General features: G+C 42.9%; 1 protein-coding gene across 1 annotated transcript in view; it reads left to right on the plus strand.

Annotated features, from left to right (window-relative positions):
• Nucleotides 1-20,980, plus strand: part of Garnl3 (GTPase activating Rap/RanGAP domain like 3) — a 145,392-nt gene that overhangs the window by 44,845 nt on the left and 79,567 nt on the right. The window contains exon 4 of the mRNA XM_026386385.2: nucleotides 13,824-13,898. Within this exon, the coding sequence (XP_026242170.1) occupies nucleotides 13,824-13,898 (75 nt within the window). The remainder of the gene's footprint in view (nucleotides 1-13,823; nucleotides 13,899-20,980) is intronic.

Below are 20,980 nucleotides of genomic sequence, written 5' to 3' on the forward strand. Positions count from 1 at the left end.
GTCCCTTCAGTAATTAAATTTATATATAAAATGGTCTTATATGTTTTACATATTATTATTTTACTGTGCTTCTTTACTTAAAAACAAAGTATCATCTTTTGAAGGCATAGATACTCTTCCACAAACAACTTGGTCTCCCTCCATCCAAATCTCATATTTCTTATTTATGTCTGACTACATCGGCTGTGACCTCCCCAATACAAGTGAATGGCAGTGGTTCTAAGTAAGTGTGCTTGTCCTGCAGGTTCAGGTTAGTGTGCTAGGGAACATGATGGTATTTTCTTTAATCCTTACATATCTGGAAATGACCGAGTTACCGTTTCCATGAGAACAACTTGATTTTAAGATTTCTGAGTCAACTGCCTTATTCTCTTAGAACTTCACAAATATTGATGTTACTGTATTCATTTCCTGAACTGCTATCATAGATTTCCACAAATCAAGCAGCTTAAGACAATAGAAATTTATTCCCTCAAGGTTCTAGAGGTTAAAGTCCCAAACCAAGGTTCTACAGGGACATGCTCCTTCCGAAAGCTCTGGGTAGGAGTTCTTCCCTGCCTCTTGCAGCATCTGGGGTTGCCTACCCTTCCAGACCCCCTTCAGCTTGCAGCTGCATTCCACTGTCTCTGTGTCCTCGCGTGGCCTTCTCCCTGCACCACTGAATCTGAACCTCCTTCTCCTCTTCCCTTGTAAAGTCAGAGTTGTGGAGTTAGGTCCCATAGGAATTCAGTAGGACCTCATTTCAACAAATTTTATCTGCAAAAAAGACCCCATTTGCAAATAAGGTCATGTTCTGAGGTTCAGGGTGGACCTGAATGGGGTAGAGCAGTGCTATTTAACCCAGTATGATTACTTAAGAGGAGTAGTTCCAATTTATTTTCTTTCTTCCTTAGTAACCTTTCCTACCTGAAATTTTTTCAAAATTTTGTTTTTCTTTTATTAAAAAAAATCCCATAATTTCTCTGCACATTTCTGTTTTGATTAATTTTGCCTGAAACATGTATCTTTGTGCTTTTTAGACCCAGGTCTTTAGTCAGGGATGAATATTTTCTTCTACTATATCTTTAATTATTGCTCCCCCCCACCTTGAAACAATAAAAATCTTTTTCCTCATTCCTCCATAACTGTCTTTTTTTTCTCCTTATTTTTGTTTTTTTTTTTTTAATTTTTATTTTGGTTCCTTTTCATTCTGTGTTTAGCATTTAAAATGTTTTTAAAAATGCTGTTGTACTTATGCTTTTCTTTTCTCATAGATGATAGTCTTGCTGTGTTGCCCAGGATGATCCTCCAGCCCCAACCTCAAGTAGCTGGGATTCCAGGTGGGCATCCCCCACCCACAGCTCAGTGTTTCAGTTTTCTAAGGTTAACACTTGTTTCCCTCTCCAGTGAAGATTTTCATCCTCCATTTGTGTTTTTGGGGCCTGTTTTATCTCAACATGTGTAGAACCTTTACATACTATTACAAAGAGATTATTTTTTTTCCATTTCCTTGAGGGCAGCAATTGTTTCTCTAAATTTTATTTTGAGTTTGTAGTAAAGACTGATTCAAAGGCCAGGTGCAGTGGTACACACCTTTAATTTCAGCGATCCAGGAGGCTGAGGTGGGAGGATCTTAAGTTTGAGGCCAGCCTCAGCAAGTTAGTGAGCTCCTACCTCCAAATAAAAATTTTTAAAGGGCTGGGGATGTATTAAAGTTCAATTCCCCAGCACTGTGGGGCGGGGGGGGGGGGGAGATTAAAGCTATACTTCCTTTTTTAATTTTCAGGATCATATGTAGCGATTTTCCAGAGCTCCTATATTGAAGGGGGTTTTTATCCCCCTTCTTACAAAATCTACAAACAAAAACAAAAAGCTATTCAGACCTTATTTCTTCAGCATTCAGAGTGTATCACTGGCCCTCTGCTGTCATTGTCCTTTGAGGACTGTAGCTTCTCTGAGCTCAACAGCTGCGTGGCCGGTGATTGTGCAAAGCTTCCTGATCGATTTCCAGCGTCCAGTTGGTGTTTATGTTGTGAAGCTCTGCCGGCGTGAGATAGGATGTTCTCCTGTGCTTGGCTCTTTGCTGATCTGAACCAGTGGCTCCAGAATTTACATACAGCGGGAGCTCAGGGCTACAAAAAGTAGACTGTTTGGAAGAGGAATGTTGAAGTAATGTTTGCTTAGCTCTTTACATAAGCTTGAGAAAATGTCAGCTTTCTAGATCAAAGAACAAGATGCAGATTATACGCCTCTCCCTTTGGTGAGGCCAACAGCTTGGCATGTAGGCAAAACTGTTCTCCCCAGCCCTCTGCCCCAGGACTCTACCTGTCTCTCTCCCTATCTGTGGCACTTGGCTTATAAACATTGCATTTTCTACAATAGAATCTTTTTTTTCTTTCCCACTTATTTTCTTTCTTTTTTTTTTTTTAATTTGACAGTAGGCTCTGTTTATTAACTGACCAGATTACAAAAATACCACAGTAGACACCTTAGTTCGTCCTTCTAATAAGCCTGCTGATCTGGTCTCTCTCTTGCCACCATCCCTACTTTACAAAACGGGTGGTCTTGCCAAGCATAGTAGTGCCCACATATAAGCCCAGGCCCATAAGAGGCTGAGTCAATTTAAGTTCACCAGGCGATCCTCCTGACTCAGCTGGGACCCCTTTCAGATCTGGGGCCCCCTACCACTGACACCTCTGATCCTGATGACAGACACTAATTTGAATTCTGCACATACGTAGAGTTTCCTGCTTTTCTTGCCATGGCCATTCAAACATTCATTCTGCACACCTACCTGTATTCCTATGATATTGTTTAGTTTCTCCACGGATAAGCTTCCTCCTAGCCTTTCAAAACATCTTTGGGCAAACTTCTTTCTCAGGCACTTGATCTTGGGCTCTGTGAAATTCCTTTGCTTTTTCTTCAAGACTGCTGGCTTGGATGCTTCCATGGTTCTAACTGGGAAAGAGTCCTCCCCACTTCCTGCCCATTGTTTTCTTGAAGGGAAGAAGAGGTGCTGGCGTGGGTGGGATACCTCAAAATGCAGTTGCTCTTCATATAAACCCAGTATCTCTGACCCAAAATGCAATAGAGGAGGGAAGAATTAACCAGATTGGTTCTATTGGAAGCAACAAAGCCAGTCACCAAATGCATCTCTCGGTTCCTCCCCATTGGTCATGGAGAAGCAAAGAGTGTTCTGATATTTCACCGTAGGATGAAAGGTGGCCTTCACTCATGAGTTGCATCTTCTGTGTTGGATCTCCACAGGTGTTTCCTGCTAGCCAGATAAATTTGAATTTGGAAACTGAGGCAAGTTCATTTGAGATGGAGAGTTTGTTGACAGTGCCCATCCTGACCCACCTCACAAATGGTGGCATGCTGCGCAGCAAGGCCATCTGTCAGGAGAGAGGGTGTTCTAGGGAGGTGACTAGTGGTTGATGGGGTGGACTTGTGATGGGAAAGGAAGCAGGAATGAATGGAAGCCCTGGCCCGTGGCCCAGAGGAGCTAGCCTAAGTTGAGTGGGATGAGTTGGCGGCAGGCCTGCTCCTGTGGAAATGTGTTTCTGTGAACACAGGAAGAGGGGTGAGAGTGTGTGTGGGGTGACTGGGTGGTCATGACTCTGAGAGTCTGATGAGGGGTCAGCAGTAGGCAAGGCCTGTGCATAAGTAAGACCAGCATTAACTTCATTAACCTCAAGTCTGGAGACCATGAACCAAAAGACCGGAGTGCGTTAGCCAGGCACTGTGCCAGTGTATGTGTGTGGGGGGGCGTTGCTGGAGTCTTAGGATGGGTGGCAAAGCTCTGGAGCCAGGCAAGGTCGTTAAGTGGGAGAAGGCAGAAGGGCGAGCTCAGGCCGTTGGCAAAATCATCATGATGGATGTGGATCTCGCTGAGGATGGTGGCCAGGATGAGGATGATAAGCAAGGCCTGAGCACAGGGCCAAGTTCTCACTGCTTCTCTTCCAGTCACTATCTGTCCTCCTGGATGATGTTCCTCCAGGCATCATGGTGCTCAGCACTCAGCTGCTCAGCTTCCCAAATCTTTTTCCTGTCCCTGGCACAGGCAGAAGGTGAAGAGTGGGAGGAAAAGTACACATACCTCTGTCCCTGAACCTGGCTCCCCCATCCCTCCCTCCAGCAGTGAACTGAAATACGGAGATGGGAGGGGGGAAGCTGGTGGGGAGCACCACTTAGCATGAGGACACAGCAGTGCCCACCAGCGAGGGGACAATGCCTTCTGCCCATAGTTATTTTTATGCATACATTTAAATGTTCTTCCTTTCTGAACAGTTCTTTGTAAGTCAGGGGTGAGTATATGTGTGTGTGTATGTGTATGAGAGACAGACAGACAGACAGGCAGATTTGTATGTACAGGGTCAAGTGGTCTGCTTTCTTGACAAGTATTTGCTGTTTTAAAAAGCCTGCTATGTTGGAAATCATTTCTCAAAGGTCCTGTACCAGAATAAATTGTGTTATAGCAATGCAGCCTTCCACAGCTGCCTCAGGCAGAGCGGGTCTTTCCAGCCTCTGACCTCCCCCAGCACCCTTCTCGCTTCTGTTGTTATGGCATTTAACCAGGTTGCATTGTGATTTATCTGTTTATAGGTATAGTCTTTCTCTCCCATTAGGATTTGTGGTCCTCCAGGGCAGGGATCGTATTGCATTTATCTTTATTAGTCCAGCAGTTCAAACAGGCCCTGAAAAATAAGTTCTCAGTAATATTTACTAGATGGATCAATGTTTAAACAGATCTTCCAAGAGTTTAAATCCAGCATTAAGGCAGTTTAATCACTAACCCACTAATTAGTGATTTAATACTAATCAGCATTTTATATTAATCAATGTCATATTATTATAATAACACATGTTATAGCATAATATTTATTGAGCACCTGATACGTTGGGTGCTACTCTGGGATTATTATATATATATTACATTATCAAATTCTCTCTGTGAACCTAGAAGTGGATATAGTCATTATCCCCATATTAGAGATAAGGAAACTAAAATGTAACAAGGAAAGATCAAGTGACTTTTCCAGTAAGCTAATAAATGTAAAACTGAGATTTGAACCCAGTCAGTTGGGTCCTAAACTCTGCACTTACTATCACTCATTTTAAAGAAAGGAGATCTGGAGGAAAATACAAAATATTATTTTTAAAGATGCCCTTTACATAATATTTCTGAGATATTCTTTACCAAGTAAAAATATTGTTCTGTGGTTTATACACTTGAATGCCACTTACACAGTGCATGCTAAACAGAAATCACAGTAATCCCAGACAGATTTAGGATGGGAACAAATGTCAACCCAGGAGACAAAGTAGTAAAGTAGAGGGGAAAGAGATTTTTGTTTTTGAGAAAGTATGTATTCATATTAATTTAAGAAAGATTCTCATTTAATTGTTTTAAATAGGAAACAAATGATATTTTTATTTAGTGATGAGTTAATTACACTTTTTGCTTCTTGTTTTCTATTTTCTTTTTTTAATATTTATTTTTTTTAGTTGTACACAATATCTTTATTTTATTTATTTATTTTTATGTGGTGCTGAGGATCGAACCCAGGGCCTCATACTTGCTAGGCAAGTGCTCTATGCTGAGCCACGACCTCAGCCCCTCTTGTTTCCTATTTTCTATTAAATTTATCTGTGGTGCTGAGAATCAAACCCAGTGCCTCACACATGTCAGGCAAGCTCTTTACTACTGAGCCACAACCACAGCCCATAAATTTCTTAAATTCTACAAATGGATATTTTTGCTTAGATATTAATTTTTTCCTGAAATAAAACATCTAATACATTGAACACTGTTCATTGTTGTGTGAGTCAGTTACAGTGTGGCTGAGATTAGGCAGAGCCCACTCAGAGCATTGACTCACACAGATAACTACTATTTAGTGTATTTAACAAATCAGATGAGAAACCGGTTTGATCTCAGAGTTGCACGAAGGCCCAGCATGGTCAGTCCTGTTCAGTGTAGCTTTCTGCAATTGCAAAAATGTTTATAGCTGCACTGTCCAGTGCAGTAGCCTTGTGTAGTTGTCAAGCACCTGAAGTGGAGCTAGTACAGTTGAGGGATAGGTTTTTGTTTTTTTTTTTAACTTTAGTTAAGTGAAAATAAATTTAAACAGAGCAAGAATTCTAAAGGAATTGCCAACTGACCATATAATTGGTCATTTCCTTTTTCTGTCTACTAGATATCATCCTTGGGATCTGATCATTTGGTGTCTGACCCAATCAGAGCTGTGGGACCAAATAAATTAAACATTCTGCCTTCTTTCCTTAGCATTGCTGATGTTCAATATATGTCAACTCCCTTTTGCTGACTTTCTCCACCAAAACATGCAAAAGATCTGCCAGTTCTCTATGGAAACATCTGTGGCCACCGTGGGGTGGGGGCATGTAGAAGACGGGACCCTTCACCTCTTCAGAAGACCCCCAGGCCATGGTGCGTTTGTGGGCAGTGTTCTGCTATCTTGGGTTTTTAATAGTGATAGACAGGCAGATTCACGTTTCTTCCCTTTTTAAAATAATTTTTACTTTGTGTGTTTTCTTAGTTGTTCACTCATTGAAGTTTTCATGGTATTCTCATAGTTTCACATTGCATTCTCTTGATCTTTTAAAAAAATTTCTCTCTACTTTGTCATCGAATTTGATTTTCTTCCTTTTCACCGTGCACATTCGTCCCCTGCTCCCATGTGTCTACCGATTCCACTGCCCTCCTCGTTCTGCGCTGCCCTCTTCAGTCTTTGGCTGATTCCTGTCCCTGCTGGTCCTGGGTTTATTTCATGGTTATTTTTCATATCTTCTAGAGATTACTATTTAGTTCCTTATTGTTATCCTTTTTTATTTATTTAGTAATGAAAGCATTTAAGAATATGAATTTTCCCATTAGAGAACATCTAGGGCTTTGTATGCGGTGGTGCATCCTGTACCTGTTGTTGGGCGGGTTTGAATCACATCCAGTTTGACTATTCGTAGTCAGCCCAAGTTTTTTCAAGTGTATATTTTGAATTCCCAATTGTTTGATCCTTTTGAATTGATTTCTCACTTGCATTATACTAAAACATGATCTGTACAGTTTTACAAGGTTTTTTTTTTTTTTTGGTCTTAAGGAATTTTATACAATTTTTGTGGTTTTTGTTCAATGTTAATTTTAATATTAATTTTATTATTAAAATTTAATAAATGTTTTAATTGTGTATTCTCTGTACCTTGCTAAGTTCAACCTATGGCTATTAAATAATGCTTATTAATTTTATTATTTGACTCTTCTATAAATCCTTACTAGTTTTTGCCTTGATCTGTCGGAGAAACATACTAAAATATCCCACCATAATTTGTGTGTGTGTGTGGCACTGAGGATTGAACTCAAGGTCTTACACATGCTAGGTAAGTGCTTTAGTGTTGAGCTGAACTCCTGGCCCCCCTATAATTATTATTTATTAACTCCTATTTATAATAGTTTTATTGTATAATTATATATTATTATTCATTATATAAATATTTATAATTGTCTGTTTGGGGGGATAATTCTACTTTTCCCTAAACAATAATATTTTAATTTTTTTCATTTGATGCCTCTTTTTCTTAAGTTTTACTTTATGATTTTATTCTTCCTTCACTGTTTTTTCTGTTGTTGTTCCAATTTACCAATAATTTCTTTTATGCAGCACGAGGGATCAAACCCAGGGCCTTGTGCATACTAACTAAGTAAGTGGTCAACCACTAAGCTACATCCGCAGCCCCAAGTACATAATTCTTGAAACATCAGAAGAATAGAGAAACCATGTGTGGCAGTGTGCACATATAAGCCCTGCAATTGGGGAAACTAAGGCAGGAGGCTTGCAAATTTGAGGCTGACGTGGGTAATAGTAAGACTCTGTCTCACAATAAAAAATAAAAAGAGCTGAAACATACTTTAGTGGTAGAGCACCCTTGGGTTCAATCCCTAGTACCACCACCACCAAAAGAGAGAGGGAGAGAGAGAGAGAGAGAGAGAGAGAGAGAGAGAGAGAGAGAGAGAGAGAGAGAGAGAGAAAGAGAATATTCTCCCTGATAACAAGCATTCAGTGGGTGCCTCATTTTCTACAACTGTTCTCTCTCTCTTTTTGTGTTCACATATGTGTGTTTTTGGTTTCATCTTGTTTTATTTTGTGGTGGTACTGGGCAAATGTTCTACCACTGAAGTACATCCCTAGCCCCTAAAATATTTTTTATTTTACGTTTGTTTTTCATGATTGTTTTATTGTATATAATGGATGGCTTTTGCAACTAATTGAATTTCATTTATGTTCCTAATTCTTGAGTCTTTTTTCTTTCCACAGGGGAATGTAACCTATTCATATTTATTAAGATGTGGATATGGGGCTGGGGAGGTGGCTCAAGCGGTAGCGCGCTCGTCTGGCGTGCATGCGGCCCGGGTTCGATCCTCAGCACCACATACAAACAAAGATGTTGTGTCCGCCAATAACTAAAAAATAAATATTAAAAAAAAAAAAAAAAAAAAAAAGATGTGGATGCCATTCTCTTTGTTGACCTCTTGGTTGTTCCGTGCTCCCCTTTAGCTACCTCCTCATTTCACTCTCCTCCTGGCTGCATCCTTCAGGAATACAGATCTGGATTGATCAGATTAAAAAACATCTTGCATGGGGCTGGGGATATAGCTCAATGGTAGAGGCTTGCCTAGCACGTGCGAGGTCCTGGGTTCATTCCTAGCACTGCAAAAAGTGTTTATTTTATTTTTTAAAAAATTGTACTTAGAGGGCTGGGGTTGTGGCTCAGCAGTGGAGCACTCACCTAGCAAGTGCGGGGCCCTAGGTTCAATCCTCAGCACCACATAAAAATAAATAAATAAAGATATTGTGTCCAGCCACAACTAAAAAATAAATATTTTTAAAATTGTACTTAGAGTGGATAATTTGTTTGTGCAAAACCCCTATGTTCAATCCCCAATACCAGCTTAAAAAAAAGATCTTCATGAACCACTGAACTCCTGAAGAGGCAGTGTTGTGTTTAAGGACAGAGCACTTATTTGAAAAAATCTCTTCTCTGGATACTTCTCCTGGAAGATTAACCAAGGGCCCCATGTGCTCTCAGGTGAGAGGAGATCTGACCCACCTGCCCCTTGCTGCTGGCTCCGGAGTGGTCAGATGGCAGACTGTCTGCTCTCGGCCCTCTTCCCCTGTCATTCAGGCCCAACTGTGTTCAACACAGGAGGCTTCTCGGGCTTCGGCCTCACTCGATAGCAGATGCGATGCTGGAGGAGCAGGTGGGTCTAAGGGGTGACTTGGTTCCTTCTGGGCTCTGCCCACAGACCACCTTCATGACATGGGTCATTCTTCATGCATCCCCCAGGCATGTCTCTGGTTTTTATCATCATTTTCTTCTATTTGTGTCAAATTGATAATCTAGTTATTTTCTTCTTAGCATCAGTGTTTTGGTTCATGGTGGCCGCTGCTGTTCAAAATCCAGGAATCAATGCACTTCATCTGTAAGCTAATTATAGATTATTTTCATACATGCAGTTTACCCCAAAATTTTTGCAATAACTAGAGACTTTCTAAAATGTGCTTGTGCTTTAGGTAGTAAATCTGTTTTATAGAACATTTGCTTTGATACTTCAGGTCAGTTTCCACCTTTTGAATTATGAGCTTGTCATAAGACCAGTGATTTTTTTTTCCTCCCTCATGAGGGTAATAGTTGGCTTGGAACATCGCAGTGCAGTGGAAAGCAGCACGTTGATTTATTTTTCACATCCAGCCAGGTACTGGAAGTGGGAGGTGGCTGTGCTCCCAAACTCAGGCTCAAGATGAGCCACTGTCTTCCTGTGGGTTTCAATGTGAGCTTCCAGGACCCCTCTGGTATGGGGGTTCTAGCCAGTGGGAGAGAAAGGGTGCAGGGGAGATATTGCCTCTCTCCTGGAAGGCCTGGGCCTATAATATAAATGCCACCCAGGAAGGACTTTGGCCCACCTACAAATGGAGAGAACTGTCAGATGGCCACCTCAGGGGACTGAGGTCCAGCCTTGTGTCCAGGTACATTTCTGTCACTGGAGGACAATCTGAGTGGCATTGTCCACTCACATTGATGGCAGCTGGAACCTTAACTATACAGGGTGAGATGCACTGTGGTATTGGACATTTAAATGGTTCCAGTAGAAACTGACTTTTCTGAGTCAAATCTTTCAGCAAAGGGAAGAGTGTAGACTTTGTGTGGTCTTGGTGGCCAGATCAGAGGTCTGTGAGGAGTGACTGAAAGAGAACCGGCTGACACAGCTCCTGGCTACAGCCTCTCTTCCATTACAGGGGTTTTCCTGCAGTGTTAGTGTGGTTTGTTTTTGTCCCTTAGTTTGCTGGCTCGGTTTCCTCCTGCCTCAGCTGGTGTGCCAGTCTTCATCAGGCACCAGCCGCCACAGCTGCCCAAGCCAGCTGTAGGGTGGGGTCGGGGGGGCATGCTGGGGCTGCCACTCTGTGTCAGCCCAGTGACTGGCAGGCCTTCCACCCTCAGGGGCCACCCTACACTCGCCAGCCTGTGCACAGGGTGTGAGTGTGAACCCACAGGATTTGATGAATTTGCCACCAGGTTGACTTCCTTTGCCATGGTGATTCCCGAGCTATGTGGCCCTTCTGTCACTTTGTCTTTCCCACGTGATGAACCTGGTGGATTTCTGTGACATTTCTCATACAAAAGTAACGAATCCTCTCTGGTTTCACAGGTTTGCCCCTGTTTTATATTTCTTTTGTCGCTTTCAGTAGGATTTCAGCCTTCATTTAGTTGTGTATTTCTTGTTCATAAATGCTTGATGAGTGTCTGCACTATGGCAGGTGGTATGCTTAGCTCTGGGGATACTGGCTGTCCTCATGCAGCTCTGGGGGGCAGAGGGAGTGTTGGAGGAGAGCTGATGATGGACCAAGTGATCATTTGAGGAAGGGAAAACATCACTCCCCGGGGTACTTGGAAATTTGCAGGGCATCCTTTCCCTGGGCAGTGAGGTCAGTGAAGGATCTTGGAGTAGTAGGGACTTGGCAGGTCTGAAGGATGAGCTGGCTTCACTGGGGGAACTGGGGGTGGGGGAGGTGGGCCACAGGGTCTCTGTACTTTGGTGCACCACACGCACACGCCCTCTGGTGGGAAGAAAGGGTGCTGCAGGGAAATGGATTGTAGGCACAGATGAGCGAGCAGTTTGCCAAAACCACCCTGCATGGTGCGGTGTTATGAGGAATTGTGGCTAAGGAGCAGTGGTGGAGGTGTCTGGACCAGTAGAGGTGGTCACAGTCATCCAGGTGAGAGATGATGGTGACTTATTTGCAGACTGTGAAGGAGAGATGGGGAACTCATGCTCCTAAGTTCACAGGGAGCTAAATTCCTTCTATCCATCAAATCATCAATTGTGTTCTTCCTTTCTTTCTGAACTTCTTAAGCAAGGCGAGCCATATGCTTCTTACTCTAACATCAGCAAAGGAAAAGGCAGGGTTGCCTGTGCCTGACAGGGTCTGGAACATAACGGCCGACTTTTGATTTGTATTGGTTTAAGAGTGAATGAGTGGATTGGTGAAAGATGGTCGCTCTTCTCCCCAGTCCTAGATGGAACAAGCTATCATCAAGACTTTATCTACCCACCTCTATTTTAGACATAACAAGGAGAGTACACTCCTCCCATATACCTGTGAGATGTTACTAGCTAATTATAGCACTCTTTTCTTGCTAAGTCCAGATATGATCGCAGAATGGCTCTCCCAGAGCCCTTGAGGCAGTCTACGCCAGTGACACCCAGGTTGGATCCTATTTGCTGCTCCTTCTGCTTTAACAGTGAGTGCACACCTACAGCAAGGATGACGCTGGTGCCGAGTCCTCTACACTACCTTGTGGAAATGACAATGACCCTCAGAGACCCAAATCAATCTTGCTCTTGTACTTTAGAATTGGCCTCTGTAAAGTCAGAGAACAGTCCACAAGCTCAGCCTCACTTGACACCAAGTGCAGAGTTTGGGCCCAAGGACCACCCTCAGTTTCAATCATTGACTAGAAGGACTCAGAACTCACCAAAAGCTGTTCAGCTCACTTACGTTCAAGTGGCAGCCAAAGGATACAGACGAGAATCAGACAGGGTAGAGTCCAGGAGGGTCCAGAAGCAGAGCTTCCAGCTGGAGACCTGGGCAGCAACAACCCCTGCTGGCAACGATGTGTGGCAGTGCACTTGGAGAACTCACTGAGCCGCGGGATTCAGAGTCCTCAGTGGGCCTGACCATGAGGATATGGCTGACCACCGTGTGGCTTTCCTTAGCCTCCAGCCCCTCCATGGGAGACCTGTACTATGTGAACAGGAGCCCTCACCATATTCCACAATGTTACTTACTATCTAGTGTGGCTCAAGGCCCCTATGTGAAGAGACACAGGAAATTCCTCAGGCTTAGAAGGTATATCCCAGGAGCCTAGGGTAAAGCCAGACTTCTGTTTGGATAAGGCAAACCCTCAGTTTATCAGCAGTATAGGATCTGCTACCAGCAATAGCCAGGCATATACATAGAAATCTTTTTATTTGTTTTTAGGAATTGCTTTGCAGGTTAAAGATTAGGTATGAAAACTGGGCCTCCTGGACCTTTCAAGTAAGGTCTGGTTAGATGAGGATCACGGCATCCACTGTCTGGCTGCCTTTGCTCACTCCCAGCTCTGTCTGGGCAGCTATCTGGGAGCTATTGATTTACCCTTCTCTGCCTCGATTTCCTTGCTCATAAATGAAATTAATAAGAGTTTCAGCCTTGTGTTATTTTAAGAATTAAGTAAGATAATACATATTAAGGGCAAAAGAATAGATGGCACATATAAGTACTCAATAAACACTCAATACTATTTTTATGTTTATCTTGAGAAAAATGTGCCAATCTTTCTCAAATAATTTTCCTTGGGAAAATTTGTGGGGAGGTTCTCTGAAATTTTTCTCTTACTTTCACATCTCCATGTCTTGTAAATACTAGTGAAAGTAATAGATAGCAAATCTCTCCTAAGATAGTGTTTCTGTTTCACTGGGTGAGCCTGAGATGGAATTGTAGGATGCGCCCCTCCCACCCACAGCAAGCATATTCTAATAAGTTCTGGGGTGTGGAAGTTGTTGGCAGATCTTCGCTGAAAATTACAGGTAGATTTAAAAGGTTAAAAGAAGAGAGATCATTTTTCCAAGTCACTCTGAGAAATCTAGGAGAGCATCTCGGGGAGCAGTCTGAGGACTGTGGTGCCACATGTGCTCTCCTCCCCCTCGCCTCCTCCTAGCACCCAGCCCTTGAAGACCATCCGTCTGTAAGTGCCCTCTTGCCATTACTCAGACAGTCTGCCCACCTGGAAGGCATGTGTTGGCCTTTTGGAAACTGTTTAAAACTGAATGAGGCACAAGAGCTTCCTCTGATACTAGTGGATCCTTGCGTTCCTGCCAGCCACTAATTGTTCTTCCGGCTGCCCTGGGAAGGCAGTTGAACTTGATGCTTGGCTTTCAGTTTTGCCATCTGTGAGCCGCTGCTTGTCCACATTTGATGTGTATGAAAGATTATTTTTCCACAGACCATTGCTTTAATGTTTTTCAGTTTGGGAAAATGTTCTGATTTGGATTTGATGCTCTCATTTTCCACTCTTGCAGCCCATGTGGTCCTGACTCTTGGACTCCTAAGATCGAGGGACTGATGCTCTGAGGACTCAACTGATAGGACTTAAAAGAAGCCCTTAGCTTCAAGGCAGGGCCCGTCAGCTCATGTTTGATTTGGCTTGAGTATAGCAGGAAGCCATTTGGACAGAAGGGGCATTGCAAATGGTGGCCCAGCTACTGACTGAATGCTCTTTTTTTCCCCTAGCTTATTTCCAGTGATGCTGATGGAGCTATCCAGAGGGCAGGCAGATTCAGAGTGGAAAATGGCTCTTCGGATGAGGTAAGAATATTCCTCAGTTCCTGTTCTGGCACCAAGCACACAATTGTGATGCCTGTGCCACAGCAGTGGACAGTTTGTGATGGTCACAAATGACTCACCTGAATGGAGCTCTGGAAGGGGTAAACAGAGCTTTCCAGAGCTTTGCATGGAGTAGATGTGGAGGGGCACTGCTATTACCCTGGCATGGAATGTGCTAGTAATTGGGTGACACATATCTTTTAAAAGTTCTGTCATAAAACCAGGTGGACACATGCCATTGTTCCGTCAGAGTGGTTAAAAAATAATCCACAGCATCTTTTTTGGATCCAAGCTCCGACCATTTGCCAGGCTGGTCACCCCTGCATTGCCACACAAACAGATCCATTTCCAGGAGAAAGGTGCAAAAGCTGTGTTGACTACAAATGTTACCTTTATTCAGAGAAGCTGCGGGGAAAGGAGGGTACTGCTGCCCACCACTCCCTGGGCCCATGCCCTCCTTCTGAGCTCTGATGGTCTTCCTTGCTGCCAGGCACAGGGATCACTTTGCTTTGCTTTTTCTTTAAGACCTGCATAGCTCGCTCTGTCCCTTGGAATCTTCCCCTGAAATTGCAGAGTACAGTGGAAGCTCCTGATTCTTTTTCATCTCTGAGCCTGTTTTCAAGGTAGCTAATCAGTGCTTTAGCACCCCAGCTTTAGAATCAGACAAGCCTGGGTTCAAGTTCCAGCTCCCCGCTCTAGTTGTATGACCTGGGTGAGGAGCCCAGCCTTGCTGAGCTCAGTTCATCATCTGTGAATCAGAAACTGTCTTGAGAGTCTTGAGTGAGCTCAGTGAGGTGAGCTGGAAAGCTCTCAGCCCTGCACCTGGCATACAGTAGGGGTTCGCTCCTGTGATCATGGTTGTTGTCGCTCCCTGATCGCTGCCATATTGCCAGTGCTGCTTGCCCAACCACTTCCCAAAGCAAATTTTTGGTGAAAGACTATGGGCTGAACTTGAAAGGCCCTAGCATCCAGGAAGTCAATGTTCATCTTCACCTTTGGCCCTGGCTTAGCGTACCCATTCACCCAGGTATGGTGCCCTCACTATTACTGTGTCAGGCAAAAGGAGGCATCGCTGTCCTCGGCCAAGCCCCTGAACAGGTGCCCACAGACTTCTTACCAGAATGATGTCAGGAAGTTGGCCTCTGAAGCTTTGAAATGGCCCTCCCCAAGTGGCTTGTGATGACACAAAACACGAAGCCTCGCATGTCCCAGGTGCAAAGCCCAGAGCATAAGCAGCAAGTCCCTGTTTCAGTGCTCAGAAAACCAGTGACCACCATGCAAAGTTTCTGCTCTGAGAACCAACACACTGGAGACCCCAGAGACTACTGTGCCTCAGGACATGCTTCTGCCACCAAAAGCTTTTAGAATTCAGCCCAGCCCAAAATGAGCAAACTGCCAAGCACAGCTCTGGCCCCTGCTGGGACTTGTGTCTGGAGGAAACCCACGCCTCCAGGAAAGACATAAATGGGGTCTTCATGTGGTCCTGAAATCACTATGAACTTTGGCCACCAAACACTGCTCCCCAGGCTGAGTCACCTACTCTGACGTACACCTGGGGACAGGTTCTGGCTCCTAGCCATGGATGGGAAATCACCTGTGGCAGGTCATGGGCAGGACTGACTCTGGAGTCAGATGCCTGGGCTCAAGTCATGGCTCTACAGCTCACCAGCAGCATGACCTTGGATAGGTCCTTTGACTACTGGAACCATTGGTAGATCTGTTGACTTAACAGATCACTGTGGTCTGCTGCATATGAAACACAATCCCGTCAGATTGCTTCTCTGGAAGATATTACCAAGATCAAGTAGTGTTTTAGATTTTGTTTCCACCAAAGCTACTGAGCATGAGTTCTCAGTTGGAGTACCTTGGCTTTGTTTTATGTTGATGGTCCTCAGTTATAAGCTTCTGACAAGTGTCCAACTCAATGTCCCACCCAATGAAAGACCCCAGAGGCACATAACACTCAGAGGAAGATAATCAGCCTTGCTCTGAGTTAATTAGAGCAGTTAGTGCAATAGAGGACTCAATACAGCAATTTAAAATTTTCTGAACCCATGAAAAAACAAATTACAAAGTATTTCATTATTGGGTTACTTGTGCTTTCATTTTTGGATTATAAGGGTCTTTTATATAGGGTGCACACTAGACCTTATGAGATACATGATTTGTAAAAACTTTTTCCCATTCTATGTTTTTTTTTTTTTCCTGCTTTCTTGATTGTGTCCTTTGAATCACAGAGTTCTTAACTTGATAGTACACAGTTTGTTATTGTTTCTTTGGTTGCTTTGCTTTCAGTGTGTAAGAATCCACTGGCTACATCAAGGTTGCATGGTCACCTCCTATAGTTTGCTGTTTCCTTAAGATAATGTTGAATTTGCCTTTTATTTTTCTGGACGGCGAGCAGAGGTTTCTGTGACTCGCCGTCTGTTGTGTCTGAGTGTGCCTGGCCACCTGGTTCTGTGCTGTCTGGTCTTGAAATTCATCCTGAGGACACTGGAGGCCCTCAGCACGTTGCCTTTGGCACAGAGGATTTTGGTTTGCTTTTGCAAAGTACCTTTAAACTCAGTCCCTGGGTTGAGGCCTTTAAACATCCAGGGGACAGACCAGAACTGCAGGTTCATGTAAAGGCCATGGGTGGCCGCACAGCCCTCCCCACTGGCTTGCTTGGCCAGTGTTTCCATAGCCCTCCTCAGGTTCCCTGATTTGCTGAAATGACTCAGAGCTCAGGAAAGCAGTTTACTCTTGTCAGTGGATTATTATAAAGGACGTATCTCAGGAACATCCCACTGGGATGGCACATAGAATAAGTGTGGGGCAGGGTGCCTGGCAAGGAGCTGCCGCACCCCCTTCAGGTGCCTTCCTCTCAGCACATGACTGCCCAACAACAGGAAGCTCTGTGGAACCCCGGTGTGGGGGGCTTATGGCCGTGTCACAGGCAAGATTGATGGACTGATTGGCCATTCATCAATGATTCTCTCTCCAGCCCTCTTCTCTCCCAGGAGATTGGGAGGTGGGGATGTAAGTTCCAAGCTTTTAATCAAGGCTTAGTCTTTCCAACAACCGGCCACCAAGAGTCACCTCCTTAGAACAAAAGGCCCGCCTGTTACCCTTCTCACTCAGGGAATTCCAAGGATTTTTGGAGCTCAATGTCAGGAACCAGGGTCAAAGGCCAAATATCTGTCTCCCATTATTCTACATCCCCAGAGTAGATAATTCCATTTTTCAGAATTGCTAATTACTATAAAATTCTTTTCACTGAACAGAGCACATCTATTTTTTCTGCTTTGTTCTCCACAGCCCCATAGGGTAAGGCTGAGCCCTCTTCACCATGATGGGTCTTACGTATTCAGAGATATCTGTTGTGTTCCTTATTAGATGGAACCAGTGCCTCCATTATCCCCCTTTCTGTTCCTTGGATACATGGGAGGCCACTAATGAGCATCTTATTTTCAATTTTATTAGTTTCTTAACATATTTATAAGTCATCATGCATATTGACCCTTCTCGTTTAGTCTACCTCCTCACTATTAATTTCTCATTCCTACTTCTATAATTTTAGTAATAATATTGAAAACTTACCAAATATACTTACTATGTGTCAGAATTTTTAATTGGCAAATTTATTTACTTTTGATTGACACATGATCATTGAACATAGTTATGGGGTACAGTGTGAAGTTTCAGTGTGCAATGATCAAATCAAGGTAATAACATCTCTAGCCAATGAGCCTTAAGTGCTCAGAAGGGAACACAGGGCTCTGGATGTACTCTATAAGGCCACAGAGGAAGCTGGGCTTTCTCCTTCCTTACTGTAGACACTCCGTCTACTTTTTTGAAGCCCCTAAACCCACTATGACCTGACAGTATGGCGTCCCCCACCCCTGCCTATTTCATGTGTGCTGGGGTTTAGCAGTGAGGCAGTGTGGGGTTGCAGGGATGACTTGGGAGTCACACAGACCTAGCTTCCCATCTCAGCTCCAACACTTACTGGTCTGCAGCTCGGTGTCTCTGAGCCTCAGCTCCTGATGAGTAGAGAGGTAGATGCAGCCCACTTCACAGCACCTGGCCTCCCCGCCCTGCACTGGAGTACTTCATATTTTGCACCTAAGGGTAGGATTTTGCATTATCTTCACTGAATTTAATCTCATTAGAGAGTCCCATGATTGTTAATTATCAAGAATTTTTGTGACATCTTGATTTTGTCACCTGTCCTATTAGCTGAAACACTGAGCAGCTTTATATTTCCTTCAGATAGTCTTGTCTTGCCATCTGTGTGCTCAGTCAGATTATTAATTAAAATGTGCATGACCCCCCCAGGTGGGTCTAGCACTAGGGAGCTCCCACACTGCTCACTTGTATGTACCAATTAGTAGATAGTGGAGCAGAGGGGACAGTCTCTAGGCTCTTTACAACAATGGCCGTTAGCATGGGGATGGTTCTCTTATACACTGTTGAGGGATGTAGAAATTAGTTTAATCTTTGGGGAGGGCAATTAGCAATAACTACAAATGTGTATACCATTTGGCCTCAGTTCTGCTAAGATGTGTACTGCAGCAATATTTAAAATAGTGGGGAAAAAACTGGAAACAACTTCGATTTCCATGAATAGAGGAATGATTAATATAAATTATGGTACAATTATGACTGTATAATTGAAATTCTGGAATGAATAGTCTCAACTATTGGAAAGATGAAGTAGAACTGGGTGTGGTGATGCATGTCTATAATCCCAGAGGCTTGGGAGGCTGAGGCAGGAGGATCAGAAGTTCAAGGCCAAACTCAGCAATTTAGGCCCTAAGCAACTTAGTAAGACTCTGTCTAAAAATTCTAACAAAATATTTTTTAAATGACTGGGGATGTGGCTTAGTGGTTAATTGCCCCTGGGTTCAATACTTGGTCCAAAAAAAAAAAAATGAAATAGAGGTATATTCACTACCATAGAAAAACATCACAGCAGAGTGTTAGAAGAGCAAATTCTAGAATTATTTGTATAATCTCCATTTTCCTTCTGTAAAAAAAAAAAGATAAATATGCTTGTCAATATGTAAGAAAATTTCCAAAAGGATACTTGAGAATGTAACCATAATTGCTTCTGGAGAATGAGCCTGAGAGTTCAGGACAACAGCTGGAGGCTTAGCTTCCCTCCTTGGACTCTTCCATGTTCTTCACAGGTTTTATAAGTCTATAGTCAACCCAAATTATTAAAAAGAATAAGTCAGATCTGTATATATTAAACAAATTAGCTCTTTATGTCCTGACATAGGACTATTCCCAAGATGCTGTTGTACTTGTTGAGACAGTGTCTCACTGTTGCCAGGCTGGTCTTGAACTGGTAGGCTCATGCAATCCTCCTGCCTTAACCTCTTAAATAGCTGGGACTACAGGAGCGTGCCACCATGCCCTGCTCCAAGATGTTTTCTTTAGTGAAAAACCAAGCTTCAGTGTAATATCTGCACTGTTGTCCCATTTATGAAAACAAATCATGTATATGTGTGTATGCACATGTATGTGTCTGATGTGTGTGTGTGTGTGTGTGTGTGTGTGTGTAAACACATCTTTGAAAATGCATTAAAAAGATCTGGCACTATCCAAAATCAATCTGATAGTATGGTTATTTTAGGGAAAAGAAGTGGAATGGAACATAGAAGATGAGGAGAAAAATGGATTTTAATTTTTGTTTAATTTTACTTTTTTACAAGCAGCTTCTACCCCTGATTACAATTGTAATTTTAAAAAATTTAGTTTTTTAAAAAATATTCATTTGTTTTTAGTTGTATACAGTACCTTTATTTTGTTTATTTGTTTTTATGTGATTCTAAGGATCGAACCCAGGGCCTCGCACATGTTAGGCAAGTGCTCTACTGCTGAGCCACAACCCCAGCCCCCCAAAATTTAGTTTTTTTTAAAAAAATCTATCTTCCATCCTTCCAGGGTTCTCTCAGCAATTTAATTGAGGAACTAAAAGCCAAGCTATTCAAGGCTTTCACTTTTTTATTGAGCTTACTGTGAAAGAGATGATGAAAAATCATAGGCATTATGTGAAATTTGGGGACTCATTTGTTGCAGGTTTATATTGTGTTGATTCTCTGCTTGAAGCCAAATATTTAAGAACATTCAAATAAAATCAGTGTTTCGGGGCGTGGGTTGTGGCCCAGTGGTAGAGTGCTTGCTTAGCATGGGTGAGGCACTGAGTTCAATTCTCAGCACTGCATATAAATAAATGAATAAAATAAAAGTCTATCAACATCTAAAAAAATTTTTTTTAAAAAAATCAGTGTTTCATATATAGATTTTGTTGAATTCTTAAAATATCCTGGCCAGTTTCAGGCCCCCTCCTTCACATTCCACAAGTATAAATGGGTTTAAAAAAAAAAAAAAGAGTGAAGGCAATAAGAAGCTTTGGTGGGCTTTGGAATTCAAAGCAGAGAAGATAAGGTTTTCTGAGCCTTCGAACTCTCTGGACAGCTGGCCTGTCCAGGCACTTCTGCAGCACAGAACAGCATGAGCCCATTAACCTACTGAGACCTTTAGCAAACGTCTACGTGGGTGTAAAGTAAACACGGGCAGTTGCAGAGCTAAATAGTTCAGTTATCTAGAAAATGCTATCATCACAATATTTCCTCCTAACTTTCTTGTCAGCAGCAAATAACACATTCCTGTTTCATTGACACCTTAAATTGCTATAGACAAAGTTTCGGTATTCCTGACCTCCTTTGTAAAATCAGGCATATGTAAAATAATTAGAATTTATTGAGAATTAAAACCACAGTTAGATGCTGCTGCACTCTTCCAGAAGTGCTGAAGTGAAGACCTGAAATGCTGAGCATCTGGTCAGGAGCTATGGAGCAGCTGGAACCCACACATGGCGAGTAGGAGTGTGAAGTGGTGACTCCTCTTTGGAAATCTGTCTGGCAGCACCTATTAAAACTGAACGTGTGCATCTTCTGTGTCCCAGGACAGAAAGACACAGAATGTTCACAGTGACTTTATTCTTAATAAAATCACAAACAATCCCAATGTCCACCAGCTGGAGAATGAACCTGAGCTGTTACCACCCATGGACC

The sequence above is a fragment of the Urocitellus parryii genome, chromosome 4, assembly GCF_045843805.1.
Source record: "Urocitellus parryii isolate mUroPar1 chromosome 4, mUroPar1.hap1, whole genome shotgun sequence".
Classification (NCBI taxonomy): Eukaryota; Metazoa; Chordata; class Mammalia; order Rodentia; family Sciuridae; genus Urocitellus; species Urocitellus parryii.